This window comes from Garra rufa, chromosome 5, assembly GCF_049309525.1.
Source record: "Garra rufa chromosome 5, GarRuf1.0, whole genome shotgun sequence".
In the NCBI taxonomy this organism is placed as follows: domain Eukaryota; kingdom Metazoa; phylum Chordata; class Actinopteri; order Cypriniformes; family Cyprinidae; genus Garra; species Garra rufa.
The window spans coordinates 51,038,641-51,055,254 of NC_133365.1; the positions used below are offsets into that span (position 1 = coordinate 51,038,641).

The 16,614-nt window shown below is 41.7% G+C and overlaps 1 protein-coding gene across 1 annotated transcript in view; it reads right to left on the reverse strand.

The window, feature by feature from the left end:
• The window catches only part of unc5ca (unc-5 netrin receptor Ca), a 189,326-nt gene that overhangs the window by 166,970 nt on the left and 5,742 nt on the right, over positions 1 to 16,614 (reverse strand). The window contains exons 2-3 of the mRNA XM_073840130.1: positions 12,416 to 12,684; positions 12,224 to 12,341 (exon numbers count right to left, since the gene is read on the reverse strand). Coding sequence (XP_073696231.1) covers positions 12,224 to 12,341; positions 12,416 to 12,684 — 387 coding nt within the window. The remainder of the gene's footprint in view (positions 1 to 12,223; positions 12,342 to 12,415; positions 12,685 to 16,614) is intronic.

The window sequence follows — 16,614 nt, forward strand, 5'->3', positions numbered from 1 at the left end:
AAAAATGGTCATAATATCCAACATCTAAACATTTTAATGTCCAAAAGAAAGATTGCAAGATAAAAGTATACTATTTTCAATATAAAAAATAAATGCTGACACTTTTTGCATTAATGCATTTTCATGATTTTTCCATAAATTTGTTTAGTTATTTGTGATTACTGGATACAAAGTGCTGGATTAATAATTTAGAGTTGTTGAATAATATATCAATTTTGTAAGAATGTATTCTTTTCCAAGATATTTTCAGCTATTCAATGACTATGAGAGTTACACAATACTATATTAATACATAATACAGTATTGTATTAATATTACTATACTATAAATATTAACAATTTAGTAAATAAATACATGCATGCATACATAAAAAAATGAATAAATAACATTTTTTACAAACAAGCATTATGCTAAGTGCAATTCGACATAAAATAAGAAATATTGATGGCCTTGAAATTTTCTCCATATTTCTATCTATTCATCTATTTGTCCATCTATCCATTTTACTACAGTATCTAGCCATCCATTTATCTTTCATCCTCCTATCTATCCATTCATCTTTCTATCGATCTGTCTATCCATCTATCTATACATACATCTTTCCATCCCCCTATATCTATCCATTCATCTTTCTATCTATCATCTATCCATTCATCTTTCTATCTATCATCTATCTATCTATCTATCTATCTATCTATCTATCTATCTATCTATCTATCTATCTATCTTTCTATCCAGCTATCATCCATCCATCCTTCTATATATCCTTTATCCATCCATCATCCTACAGTATCTAGCTATTCATTTATCCATACATCTTATCCTCATATCTATTTATTAACTCATCTTTCTGTCTATCCAGCTATCATCCATCCTTCTATTTATTCATCTATTTTTTATCCATCCATCCATACACAATGCTATATTAATAAATAATACAGTATTGCATTAAAATTACTATACTATAAATATTAACAAATAAGTACATAAATAATCATGCATACATACATAAAAAATAAACAAATAAATAAAATTCTTTAACAACAAAAATAATGCAAAGTGCAATTTGAAAATAAGAAACACTACTGGCCCTGAAATCCTCAAATTACCCGTCATTGGCTGTGTTTTGTCTAAATCATACGTGTTACAGTCAAGTTAAGCCTATTTTTTGTGTCTCAGGACCTATGTATTATATATATATATATATATATATATATATATATATATATATATATATATATATATAAGTAAAAAACAACTAGACAGACAGACAGACAGACAGATAGACAGATAGATAGATAGATAGATAGATAGATAGATAGACAGATAGATAGATAGATAGATAGATAGATAGATAGATAGATAGATAGATAGATAGATAGACAGATAGAAGTATGTTAAAAGCTGACAAAGATAAGAGAGAATGTAAATTATTTTAAAATTGAAAAGGCAATATTTCTGATCGTATGATATTTATCTGACCCCTCGTCTACTGACAATCTCATCAAAACAGACCAGATATCCAGTGGATTTCAGTCACTGCTCAGATGTCCATGTGTAAATAAACATCCTTATCAGTCCCTTTCCCATAAATCTCATTGCAGTTTCTTTCTGAAGTATGTGTGTGAGATGCCAGCTGTAAACAGTGTGTGAAACACTGAACTACACCATTCTAGACAAAAACAGCAACATAATTAACACAATTAGCCTTTTCAAATCAGAGAGAAAACACATAATATTACAGAAATGAATGTGCATTTAATATATCTGTTTTAATATAAAAACAAAATGCTTTAGTGCACTCAAAGACGCAGGGGCTTCATTCAGTCTATGCTAATTTAATTAAGAGAAAACATAAACATCTCAATTAGTGCATGACAACATGCATTCACAAACAAATACACTTTTTCAATTTATCCACCCATCATTATATCCATCTGCCCATCGTATCTATCAATTTATTCATCTTTCTATCCATTCATCCGTCTGTCCATTTGTCTATCCATCCATCTGTCTCTGTCAATCCATCTATCCATTTATCCATTCATCTATTTATTCGTCATCCTTCTATCAATTTATCCATCCATCTGGCTATTTATCCATCCATCCTTCTATTTATCCATTCATCTATTTATTCGTCATCCTTCTATCAATTTATCCATCCATCTGGCTATTTATCCATCCATCCTTCTATTTATCCATTCATCTATTTATTCGTCATCCTTCTATCAATTTATCCATCCATCTTGCTATTTATCCATCCATCCATCCTTCTATTTATCCATTTATCTATTTATCCGTCATCCTTCTATCAATTTATCCATCCATCTTGCCATCCATCCATCCATCAATCAATCATTCCATCCATCTGTCCATCGTATCTATCAATTTATTCATCTTTCTTTCTATCCATCTATCCATCCATCTGTCCATTCATCCATCTGTCTATCTTTCAATCCATTAGTCCATTTATCCATCATCGTTCTATCTATCAAGTTATCCATCCATCCATCTATCGTCGTTTCATTTGTCCATTTATTCATCATCCTTCTATCCATTTATCCATCCACCTATCCATTTATCCATCCATCATATGTATCAATTTATCTAACCATCTTGCTAATTATCAATCAATCCATCTATCCGTCTGTCCATCGTATCTATCAATTTATGCATCTTTCTATCTATCGATCCATTTATCCATCATCCTTCTATCAATTTATCCATTCATCTTGCAATTTATCCATCCATCCATCTTTCTATTTACCCATCCATCCATTTATCCATCATCCTTCTATCAATTTATCCATCCATCTTGCCATCTATCCATCCATCCATCATATCTATCAATTTATTAATCTATCTTTCTATCCATCCATCCATTTATCCATCATCCTTCTATCAATTTATCCATCCATCTTGCCATCTATCCATCCATCCATCCTGCAAACATCCATCCATCCATCATATCTATCAATTTATTAATCTATCTTTCTATCCATCCATCCATTTATCCATCATCCTTCTATCAATTTATCCATCCATCTTGCCATCTATCCATCCATCCATCCTGCAACCATCCATCCATCCATAATATCTATCAATGTATTAATCTATCTTTCTATCCATCCATTTATCCATCCATCTGTCCATCCATACGTCTGTCAATCTATTAGTCTATTTATCCATCATCCTTCTATCTATCAATTTATCCATCATCCATCCACCCATCCATCTATCCGTCGTTCCATTTGTCCATTTATTTATCATCCTTCTATCAATTTATTCATCCATCCATCCATTTGTCTATTCATCTATCCGTTGACCCATTTGTAAATTTATCCATTATCCTTCTATCAATTTATCCATCTATCTTTCTATTTGTCAATCTATCCATCAATTTCTCCATCATATATCAATTTATCTATCCATCCATTGTTCTATCAGTCTGTCCATCGTATCTATCAATTTATTTATCCATCCATCCATTTATCTATCCATCCATCTATCTGTCCATTTGTCCATCCATCCATCTATCTGTCTATCCATTGATCCGTTGATCCACTGATCCATTGATCCATTATCCTTCTATCAATTCATCCATCCATCCATCCATCCATCTGTACTTCTGTCTTGCTATTAATGGAAATCCTGTCACATATCACAGAACTCTAGAACAGGGTCAAAGATTGATTTTTGTTTTTTGTTTTTTTTTTTAAATGAAAAGGAAAGAAAAAAAACAACAACAGGGATCTTCCGATTCCTTTTGTCTCTTTTAAAAAGCTCCTTGTGCGTAGATGACATTTTAAAAAGACAAAGACATCAGAAAGACTCAGGATGCTTTTGAGAAGTTCAAAGTCCAAACAACTCCTTTTTTTCCTCCCTTTCTCTATCTTCAGCTCTGCCACCAATCGCTCCCCCTGAGAGACAGGCCGAGAGAGACACACAATGTGTGCAGATCACATAAAGACAATCTCTGTTTCCCACTGAGAATTTCTGAAACCTCAAACAAGTTCCTACACGAGCACCTGCTGCTGTTAATGAGACAACTACCGCACTGCATCTCTCCCTTAACGCAATCGCTATTCCCATCATATCCGTCACACTCGGCCAATGAGAAAACAGCCGTACCAGGGTCAGAACCGATCACACAATCAATTGGAAATACAGCAGATACCATTCACGACCTCATCAAATATCAGGTTCAGTCAAGCTCTGACATGCACACAACATGCAAATGGCGTGCAAATCATGCGAGGCTTTTCTCTGTGCAGCATCTGTGGAGTTTGATATGGCAGCGGGGATGAATTTTCATTCAGTCAAAGTGATAAGAACATCTAAACCTGAATGTGAAGCAGAACTGAGAACGAACGGGGGGGGAATCCTCACAGTCAGAGAGCAGATAAGCTCGACCAAAGAGCTCCAACCGGGCCAAATATGGACTGTTACTGAATATCTGCATCTGCTTCATTCTCCCAAAACGCAGAGCTATGCGAATACAGACCTGGAGGTTTGGATCACAGTACGGATGCTTTTACAGACCCCATCAAATCAAAATGCGAGTTTTGTGGCTTTTAGCTCTTGTCCATCAATATGCTAGCATAGTCTTAAAAGTTGACACCTTTTAGCAGATATATGCATTAAAAATTTACAGGCTTTCTCTTCTGGGAAATGGGCTACAATATGTTCAGAATTGAATATTAGCATAATACTTACGATATACTGTGCGGTACATACTATACCATGTTACATTTAAACAAAATAGTAATTGAAGTAGTAGCTTTAGTTTTTCAGGTTACTTCTAACAATTTATAAAGCAATATTGTGCTCAAAAATACACTAAAAACAGAAATATTGTGGAAATATTATTACTACTTAAAATAACTATTACTCAATATATATTTTTAAATATATTTTTTTCTTAATATTATTTATATTGGATATTTTATTTTTTATTTTATATATATATATATATAATTTATTTATTAAAATTTTATTTTTAATATTTTGTATTTATATATACTGTATATATATATATATATATATATATATATAACATTATATGTAATATTATTTATATTGTATATTAAATTTTTTTATTTTTAATATTTTATATTATTTCATTTAAATTTTACTTACATATTAGTCATTTTTATGATTGTCGTTTTAATGTATTTTTTTATATTTACTATTTGTCTATTTTTATTTCAGTTTCAGTCATTTTAGTACCTAATAAACTAAGTTTTTAAGTTTAAGCTTTTCACCTAATATTTATATTTTAATTAATACTTATTTAAATGAATGAAAATGATTTGTAATAGTTTTCGCTAAAGACAACAACACTTAAACTACTTCCCCAATAATCAATAAAAATAATAAGCTAAAGTTTTTCTGCAATGTGGGCCAGATTATATGATGTACAGTATGTCTTCAGCCACTATAGCTATATATATATACATACTGTATCAATGTTAATACGTAAGATATTATTGCCCTAAAAACTTCCAGCATTATTAGGCCACAGTGACGTTCCCATTTATGCCCACAGTGACTCTTTGTCCCGCCCCTATGCAGCTGAGGCCGTTGTGATTGGCTGATAAAGCTGTCAATCTCTTGAAGTGCTCAGGTAATATACGGCACCGGCCGCAGATGTTAGTCCTTTAACTGAAGGGCGTAATTTTTTATCGACTATAATTACCCGAGCACAGAAAAACGTGACACGAACAGAGTGCAGCTTCAGCCGAAGCGCGTTTTTACATTTATCATCCGTGCTAAGAATAGCATTGGCAACACAGCAGAATCACAACGCTAATGCTGACTACTGCGAACGGCTACGATCAAAGGCCTGGGAGGAAACATGCACATCATGTAAATATGCATCACCGTTGGCCCCGTTTCTCCCTCCAAAACTTCTCGTCCTTACAGAAGCTGCGTTTCACAAGGCCGTCTCTCGACACACTCCGTCTTAGCGAGACACCCACAATGCTGTTATTGTGCAAGTGAACGGCCCGCTGTGGGACCGAAGGGGCCGTGTGTTGCTGTGTGTGACGGACCGTCTGTGCTCAGCTATTTGTGTGTGCGACTGCGAGGGCTGAGAGGTGATATATAACCATCATAATCGCAGTCATTACAGTCCCTGATGAGCACGCTGCCTGAAGAGGACTAAGAGAGAGAGAGAGAGGTTGAGAGAGTTTTCACATAGGAATTCAACATCAGATCTCAGTAGCTACTTCAGACATATCTGAAATATCACATAACTTTGTGTTTTTTTGAGTGTCAAAACCAGAAGAACTGCATTTTTAAAATGGTTAGTTTAAATCGTGCACCAGAAAAGCAATAAAAAAGTTCTTATTTATAAGTTTTATGGAATCTGGGTCATCTGTACATTTCAATAAATTGAATCTCAGATTCAAAGATTCTTTTGCAACATCACCTTTAGAAATATTCACAAATGTCCTTGCATTGATTTTCAGCATATAAATATTTCTGTTTATTGTCAAATGGGTGCATGTGGAAAAACCTGTGGACAGTATGTGATTATTTTTAACTAAATTTTAAATGCATTTTTACTTCTAAGACACACAGATACATATTTACTGTTTATTGTCTAATGGGTGCATGTAAATTAAAAAATAATCAACAAAAAAACTAATTGTGGAAAACAGTGTGTGATTATTTTTAACTACATTTCAAATGCATTTTTACTTCTTCCATTATATTTTTTATTCTCATTAGCTACAGTACAGTGTTCTTGTTAACTAAAAATTAAACTATTAAAAATGGTTGTAGTTAATCTAAATTTTAAATGCGATTTTACTTCTTGCATTAAATTTAGCTAAAGTACAGTTTTGTTACTGTTAACTAAAATTTAAAGTATTAACAAAAATGAAAATGCAAAACTTATATCAAACTTTATTTTTAAAAAATAGACATGCTTTTGAAGTACTAAAATTACTAAAACTTAAATAAAAATAAATAAAATGTTAAATATTTGTAATAATTGTAAAACAATAAACAAAAAATGCATAACCAAATTACTAAAATGTCAATTAAAATGAAAACTGAAAATATTAAAATAAAATCTCAGATAATTTAAAAATATTTACAAATGGCCTTGCATTATTTATATATTAAAAGGTTTTAATAAAACCTGCTGCAGCCATATATATTTACAGAGACATATCTGATTTTTCAGATATTGACGTGTTTTACCAAAAACACACACGGATAAATATTGCTGTGGAAAACAGTATGTGATTATTTTTAACTAAATTAAATTAATTTTTACTTCTTGCATTATTTTTTATTCTAATTAGCTACAGTAGTGTTGTTAATGATAACTAAAATTTAAACTATTAAAAATTGTTGTAGTTAACTAAGGGGGAAACAAAAATAAAATTAAAATACAAATCTTAGATCAAACTAAATTAGACATGCTTTTTAAGTACTAAAATTACTAAAACTGACAAAAATAAATACAATTTGTAAATAAAAAAATAAAAAAAAGAAAGAAAGAAAACGCATAACCAAATTACTAAAATGTTAACTAAAATTAAAATGAAAAAAATGTAAATATTAAAATAAAATCTCAGATAAGGATGCGCTTGTATTATGATTTAAAAATATTCACAAATGACCTTTCATCATTCATATATTAAAAGGCTTTAATAAAACCTGCTGCAGCCATGCACATTTACACAGATAAACCTGAAATATCACATTACTTTGCACACTTTTTTGAGGGTCAAAATCAGAAGAACTCGCACCAGAAAAGCAATAAAAAATTCTTATTTATAAGTTTGATTCATTTTATGGAATCTGGGTCATCTGTACATTTCAATAAATTGAATCTCAGATTCAAAGATTCTTTTGCAACATCATCTTTAGAAATATTCACAAATGTCCTTGCATTTTCCAGATATTGATTTTCAGCATATAAATATTGCTGTTCATTGTGAAATGGGTGCATGTGGAAAAACTTGTGGAAAACAGTATGTGATTTTTAACTAAATTTTAAATGTATTTTTACTTCTTGCATTAATTGTTTCATAACAATTAGCTACAGTACAGTGTTGTTGTTAACTAAAAATTAAACTATTAAAACTTGTTGTAGTTAAATGAGGGGGAAACCTCAGATTCAAAGATTCTTTTGCAACATAACCTTTAAAAATATTCACAAATGTGCTTGCATTTTTCAGATATTCACGTGTTTTACCAAAAACACACACACAGATAAATATTGCTGTTTATTGTCAAATAGGTGCATGTAAATAAAAAATTTTTTACTATTAAAATTGTTGTAGTTGACTAAGGGGGGGAACAAAAATAAAATTAAAATACAAATCTTACATCAAACTTTAAAAAAGACAAAAAAAATAGACATGCTTTTTAAGTACTAAAATTACTAAAAATGACAAAAATAAATAAAATATGTAAAATAAAATATTTGTAAAAATTGTAAAAAAAACAAACAAAAAAAAAACGCATAACGTCTAGGTTACGAAGGTAACCCACGTTCCCTGAAGGAGGGAACGGAGACGTTACATGGGATCTCGCCTGAGAGACCGATCATCTCTGAGCCTTATACAAAAAGGCCAATTGTAAATTGGCGAGTGGACGTGCGCGCCGGCCACGCCCCGTACATACGGGTATATAAGATGGCCGCGCGCATCACTCAGTTAGGCTTTTGCTGAAGAGCCGGTCGAGCCGGCGTCAGCGCGACGTCAGGACGTGGCAGGGGAATGTAACGTCTCCGTTCCCTCCTTCAGGGAACGTGGGTTACCTTCGTAACCTAGACGTTCCCCTTCAGTCGAATCACTTCGACGTTACATGGGAACTAGCCCTATGGAAAAGGCCACGACCCTGACGCCGCGTTACGCAACAACTTCACGTGCTGACAAGTATACGTGCCGGGAGGCGAAGTGTAACGTAACCTTCCCAACGCCCTGAGGCCCAATAAGGGGGCCCTTCCAGGGATGCCAGTTGTACTGAAGCATGGGTTGGGGGGGCGGAGCACATGAAATCTTTACATGTGGAAATGAGAATAATTCAATATATCCATAAAGGTTTTTAGGGATACACGAGGGAAACAGCGGTCTCCTCCGCTGGAATAATAAAAACTAAGCCACAACCTGCGGGGCGAAGGAGACCCAGGCAGGATCACAGTCAGGGACTACTCCGCATCTAGGCCGGACTGCGGGGCGCGGAGGACCCAGGGTTCGCCGGAGGGAACATTCTGGGAAATAGCGCACGGATCCCCGTGGGAATGGCGCAGCAAGCCGACACCAGCCATCCTCCCGCTCGCCTAAGTCTTATGTCAAGACACGGGAGGATACGGCCTCTACGCGGAGGTTGTAAAACCTAGCGAAGGTGTTGGATGTCGCCCAGCCCGCAGCTCTACAGATGTCCGCTAGTGAGGCGCCATGAGCCAACGCGTAGGATGAGGCAACACTCCTAGTGGAGTGGGCATGAACACCTAAGGGGCATGGCTCTCCCTGATATAAGTAAGATAGGGAGATGGCTTCTACCACCCAATGGGCCAACCTCTGTTTGGAGACAGCATTCCCTTTCTGCTGACCTCCGAAGCAGACAAAGAGCTGCTCAGTGCGCCTGAAGTGCCGAGTACGGTCTACGTAAGTACGCAGAGCATGAACGGGGCAGAGCAGCGCAGAAGCTGGGTCTGCCTCCTCCGGGGGCAGAGCTTGCAGGTTCACCACCTGATCGCGGAAGGGCGTGGTGGGAACCTTGGGCACATAACCGGGCCGGGGTCTCAAGGTGACGTGAGAATCTCCGGGCCCGAACTCAAGGCACGTTTCGTCGACAGAGAAAGCTTGTAGGTCCCCTACCCTCTTGATGGAGGCCAGTGCAGTCAGGAGCGCTGTCTTAAGAGACAGAAATTTCAGCTCAACTGAGGCAAGTGGCTCGAATGGGGCGTCCCGTAGGCCACGGAGGGCGACGGAGAGATCCCAAGAGGGTATGAGGTGCGGTCTGGGAGGATTAAGTCTCCGGGCACCTCTAAGGAACCTCACGACCAGTGGGTGCTTACCTAGGGATGTTCCATCTACTGCGTCATGATACGCCGCAATAGCAGCGACGTAGACTTTGAGAGTCGAAGGGGACAGCCTGCGCTCCAACTTCTCTTGCAGGAAGGAAAGCACTACTGCAATCGTGCATCTCTGGGGGTCCTCATCTCGAGAGGAGCACCAGTCAACGAACAGACCCCACCTCAGAGCATAAGCCTGCCTCGTAGAGGGGGCTCGGGACTGAATGATGGTGTTTCTCACGCGTCCCGTCCAGGAGCCAGACATGAAGGTTCCACAGGTCGGGACGCGGGTGCCAAATCGTGCCCATCCCCTGAGAAAGAAGGTCTTTCCTCAAGGGGATTTCCCAGGGAGGGGCTGCCGCGAGGGAAATGAGTTCTGGAAACCAGGTCCGGGTGGGCCAATAAGGCGCGACCAGCAAGACCTTCTCCTCGTCCTCCCGGATCTTGCACAGGGTCTGTGCAAGGAGGCTCACTGGGGGAAAGGCGTACTTGAGCCCCGGAGGCCAGCTGTGTGCCAGGGCGTCTCTGCCGAGGGGAGCCTGGGTCAGAGAGAAAAAGAGCTGGCAGTGGGAGGTTTCGGGGGAGGCGAACAGATCTATCTGAGCCTGGCTGAATCGACTCCAAATCAGCTGGACTGTCTCGGGGTGGAGCCGCCATTCTCCGGGGTGGGTGGACTGCCGTGAGAGCTGATCCGCTGCACGGTTGAGTTCCCCTGGAATGTGAATGGCACGCAGCGATTTCAGCCACGTTTGACTCCAAAGGAGCAGACGGCGGGCGAGTTGTGACATGCGAGGTGAGCGAAGGCCGCCCTGGCGATTGATATACGCCACAGTCGCAGTGCTGTCGGTGTAAACAAGCACGTGCTTCTGACGCAGCGTCGATCGGAAGCGACGAAGGGCCAGAAGCACGGTCAACAACTCGAGGCAATTGATATGCCACTGCAGCTGAGGTCCTATCCAGGAGCCCGAGGCTGCTTGCCCGTTGCATATAGCACCCCAACCCGTGGTGGAGGCATCTGTGTGCACCACGACATGCCTGGAAACCTGTCCCAAGGGAACTCCGGCCCGAAGGAAGACAGGGTCTGACCAGGGGCTGAAAAGGCGGCGACACTGCGGGGAAACGCCAATCCGAAGTGTGCCACGGTGCCATGCCCGTCTTGGGACTCGATCGTGTAACCAGCGCTGAAGCGGTCTCATATGAAGCAAGCCCAGCGGCGTGACCGCGGCTGCAGCTGCCATATGCCCACAGGAGCCTCTGAAAAGTTTTGAGAGGGACCGCTGGTTTGTGTCTGAATAAGTCCAGACATCTCAGCACCGACTGCGCGCGCTCGTTTGTGAGGCGGGCTGTCATATTGATCGAGTCCAGCTCCACGCCGAGAAAAGAGATCCTCTGCACTGGGGAGAGTTTGCTCTTTTCTCGGTTGACCTGAAGGCCCAGATGGCTGAGGTGCCGGAGCACCAGGTCCCTCTGCTCGCACAGCAGATCTCGCGAGTGAGCTACCAGGAGCCAGTCGTCGAGATAGTTGAGAATGCGAAGCCCCGACTGCCAAAGAGGGGTCAGGGCGGCTTCCACAACCTTGGTGAAGACGCGGGGAGAGAGGGACAGTCCAAATGGGAGAACCTTGTACTGATACGCTCGACCTTCGAAGGCAAACCGAAGAAAGGGTCTGTGACGAGGAAGGATCGAGACGTGAAAGTACGCGTCCTTCAGGTCGATGGCTGCAAACCAATCCTGGGGACGAATGCAGGTTAGCATGTGTCTCGTCGTGAGCATCTTGAACGGCAGCCTGAGAAGGGACCGATTCAGAGCTCTGAGGTCCAGGATGGGTCTTAACCCACCGCTCTTTTTGGGCACGATGAAGTAGGGACTGTAGAACCCTGACTTCATCTCGGCTGGAGGGACTGGCTCGATTGCGTCCTTCGCCAGTAGGACTGCAACCTCCGCACGCAGGACAGTGGCATGCGTGTCCGAATGGACAGTAGTAAAGTGGACACCTCTGTACCTGGGCGGACGCCTGGCGAATTGAATCGCATAGCCGAGACGTACCGTCCGTATCAACCACCGCAAGGGGTTGGGGAGCTGAAGCCACGCGCTCAACCGGCTCGCTAGCGGTATCAAGGGAACGTTGACCGACGTGACCGCGGTGGGGCAGCCTAAGGGGGCGGGGGGAAGGGGACTGACCCCAGAGAACGCTGAGTTCTGGGGGAGAGTCTGGCCGCGAGAGGCAGCGCTTACCTTCTTCCCTGGATCCCGCGCTGGCGATGCCGGGCTCCGAGTCCGATGTCGAGGAGTGTAAGTTCTGCTCGAGAGGGGAACTCGGGGCCGAGGCCCCAGAGGTGAGGAAATTTGCTCTTTCTGTGAAAATGTGGGTACCGTCGACTCGTAGGCCGACGGCGATGTTAAATTCTGTGTGCACAGAAGCTCCCGGCCCTCCACCAGGAGTGGGGAAGTGGATGCCACAGACCCCCGAAGAGCAATCTCCACCACCTCTGGGTTGCCCGCATCAGGGACGCCTCGCAGGTTTCTTGCGGGGGGTTTTCTTAGCCGGTCCCTGAGAGGCGGGCGGCGCCGCTCTCCTGCGGCCGGCTCTGCGCCGGGTAGCCATCCCGGCTTCGTGACCCTCGGCGGGAGCTGGAGTTGACCTACTGGCCGCAGGGGGGCGCCCTCGGCGACGGGCAGGCGGAGGCGGGGCCACCGGCGGCGGGATGTTGACTTCGCGGCGGGGCAGGATATGCTTGATGGCCTCCGTCTGCTTTTGGACTGCCGAGAATTGCTGGGCGAAATCCTCGACAGTGTCGCCGAACAGGCCGCTCTGGGAGACGGGGGCGTCGAGAAAGCGAGCTTTGTCGGCGTCCGCCATCTGAGCCAGATTGAGCCATAGGTGTCGCTCCTGGACCACGGCTGTGGACATCACCTGACCAAGAGACCGCGCCGTGACCTTCGTCGCTCGAAGAGCGAAGTCGGTGGCGGCGCGGAGTTCCTGCATCACTTCTTGATCAGGACCACCCTCGTCCAGCTGTTTCAGCGCCTGCGCCTGGTAGACCTGTAAGGTGGCCATGGCGTGGAGGGCAGAGGCAGCCTGTCCAGCAGCGCGGTAGACGCGGCCCGCAAGGGCGGACGAGCGCTCACACGCTTTGGAGGGTAGATGCGGTCGGTCCCGCCAGGTGGTGGCGCCACGCGGGCACAGATGCACCGCGACAGCGCGCTCCACCTGGGGAACCGACTCGTATCCCCGGGCTGCCCCGCCATCGAGGGTGGCGAGGGGGGAGGAGCTGGGGCGGAGACGCGATGAAAACGGCGCCCGCCAGGTTTTGACCAGCTCCTCATGCACCTCCGGAAAGAATGGAACGGAGGGAGGGCGCGGCGGAACCGCAGGCGCCCCCCTCAGGAACCAGTCGCCAAGCCTAGAGGGATCGGCAGGAGGTAGATCTGACACCTCGAGGCCGATCCCCCTGGCGGCACGGAGGAGCATAGCCGACAGCTCAGCGTCCATGTCAGCCGGAGCAGCAACCACGGGAGGGCGCTGGCCCGGCGAGATATCCGCCTCGCCGTCAGACTCACCCTCTGACGCAGCGACAGACATCTCTTCCTCTGGAGGAGCGCCAAAGGAGATGCTCGGCCCGGATACCGGGGAAGCATACTGCTCTGGCCACTCAACGGGGCCACGCTGGGGTGCAGACGGCCGCGGGGCTTTGGAAGCCGGCGGCGCGGTCTGCACCGTAACCTTTAAATCCCCCCTTTGCCTCGCCACGGCGGCCGAAAAGCGGTTTTTCAGCGTGACCATGGTCATGCACTCACAATGCTCGCATGAACCATCCGTGAACGCTGCCTCAGCATGCTCTAAGCCCAGGCATGTGAGGCAGTGTTCATGTCCGTCCTCAGAAGTGAGGAAACTGCCACATCCAGTAGCGCACGGCCGGAATACCATCCTGAAAAGGACGCTTCACGGCCGTGAGAAATTGCTCTTATAGATCCTGGTCTGCCCAGGGAGGAACCGCGGCACTCTGTGCACTGCTGGGGCTGCTCGCTGGAGCGCAGGAGGCTTTTAATGGCCGTTAAAACGGCCGCCCGCAGGATACCGCTGACGGCTGCCAAAGACACTCTTTTAGTCAATCTCTTTTAGATGGCAGCACGTCAGCGGAGAAGAGCTCAGGAACGTTGTCTTTCCTTCAATCGAAGTTGTAGAGGCTCGAGCAGAAAGGCTCTGAAAGCAAAAGTCTAACTGAGTGATGCGCGCGGCCATCTTATATACCCGTATGTACGGGGCGTGGCCGGCGCGCACGTCCACTCGCCAATTTACAATTGGCCTTTTTGTATAAGGCTCAGAGATGATCGGTCTCTCAGGCGAGATCCCATGTAACGTCGAAGTGATTCGACTGAAGGGGAACCAAATTACTAAAATATTAACTAAAATAAAAACTGAAAATATTAAAATAAAAGGATAAGGATCTCCTTGCATTATGATTTAAAAATATTAAAATATAAAAAATATTATTGTTTTTAATAAAAACAAAACTGAAAAATGTTGCTGTTTGTTAAATTGGTGCATATGAATGACAATAATCAACTAAATTTAATTAAATTCAATTAAATTTTACTGTATTTTTACTTCTTACCTTAAAAACATTTTTAACTAAAACTTAAACTATTAAAAATTGTTGTAGTTATTGGGCTATTCTATTTTAGATAGATATAAATAAAGAAAATGTAAAAAAAAAAAAAAAAAGGACAAAAACACATAACCAAATTACTAAAGTGTAATTTGCAATGAAAATGAAAACTGAAACTATTAAAATGAAATCTCAAATTCAAAAATGTGCTTGCATTATTATTTGAAAAATATTCACAAAAGCCTTTGCAATATTAAAAAGTTTTAATAAAAATTTGTTCAAAACTTAAAATATTAAAAATAAATACAACATTAGGTCAATGGCTACCGGCGACTGTTTGGTTACCCACATTTTTCAAAATATCTAATTTTTGTTTTTGGGTGAACCATGATTTTTTTTTTTTTTTTTTTTTTTAAAGATATAATTATTTCATCTATTTTAGCTCCCAACCTTGTGAAAACGACCTCCTTTGACACAATCTGCAACTATTTTCATTTGGAGGTCAAAGCAGCACATGACGCTTGTGTAGAGAGGCACGTTAAAACCCTGATGCGAATCATGTAAAAGGCCTTTAGATGTTCACAAACACACACACACACACACACACACACACACACACACACACACACACACACACACACACACACATGTTGGGTTTACATGTTTTATGGGGACATTCCATAGGCGTAATGGTTTTTATACTGTACAAACCGTATTTTCTATCGCCCTACACCTACCCTACACCTAAACCTAGCCCTCACAGGAGATTGTGCAAACTTTTACTTCCTCAAAAAAACTCATTGTGCATGATTTATAAGCCTGTTTCCTCATGGGGACCTGAGAAATGTCCCCACAAGGTCAAAATTTACTGGTATTCCTATCCTTGTGGGGACATTTGGTCCCCACAACGTGATGAATACCAGGTACACACACACACACACACACACACATTATCTCTGCCAGTCTTTGTGTGCATGACGAAACAGTTGCGTTACATTCATCCAATTAAAAGAAACAAAGAAGACAAAGAACAGCATAAAACAAAAGACCTTCCCACCGCACACACACTCCTCTGTATTCAGCACGACTCTTCAAACAGATCGGGCTTGCATTAAACACGTGCATTTCTTCAACAGTGAGTGCAGGGATACACTCGTGCCCTCAGGTCAGCAGGTTACATCTCCTATTGGCTGAAAGCCCTCACTGCAAAGGATCATGGACATTTTTCCCTGAAGCAATGACACACTTTCTACTCCTAATCTTTATCTGCTAATAAATTACGAATGATGATAAGAAACTCAGTTGACATTAGTGGAAACTCTGAAGTGTATTAATGCCAGCAGTCATATTTGACCACAAAAATTAATAAATAAATATTTATTAATTACCGGGGGTTCAAGTGCTTTAAGCCATTTAAGCGCATATGAAAAAAGACATTATGTAGCAAGCCTTTTTTTTTTTTTTTTTTTGCAAATACAGGTAATTTACCTAAGAAATATTATGTTTTGTAATGTTTATGACTGTTATAGCGCCAGCTGTGGTCCGATCTCCTTTAAACTTTGCATGCTTGTTTAGAATCACCTGCCGCATATGCTCACCAGGTTTCGTGAAGTTTTGAGGTTTCCTTTAGGCTTTATAGGATTTAGGAGATATTCAGACAGGCCCCTTTTCTAAATGACCATTATAGCTTCCCAAAGGGTAAATTGTAACTTTGTCTGATAATTATTGACCTAGAGAGTCCAGAGAATTGTACTGCAGTGTTTTTCCCAAGACTGGACTAGGACTAGTTCGCAAAAGTAGGTTTTTGACATCTTCTCAATCATTTAACTAATGATTTGATTGACAGCAGTGGTTCTAGAGGCAAAGTTGTCCGGAACGAGGAGTTTTGTCTTATGATACAAATTTCACGTGTACGTGTGAAAACATGCACAATGCACAATCGTTTGCGCCCTTGATTTCTTT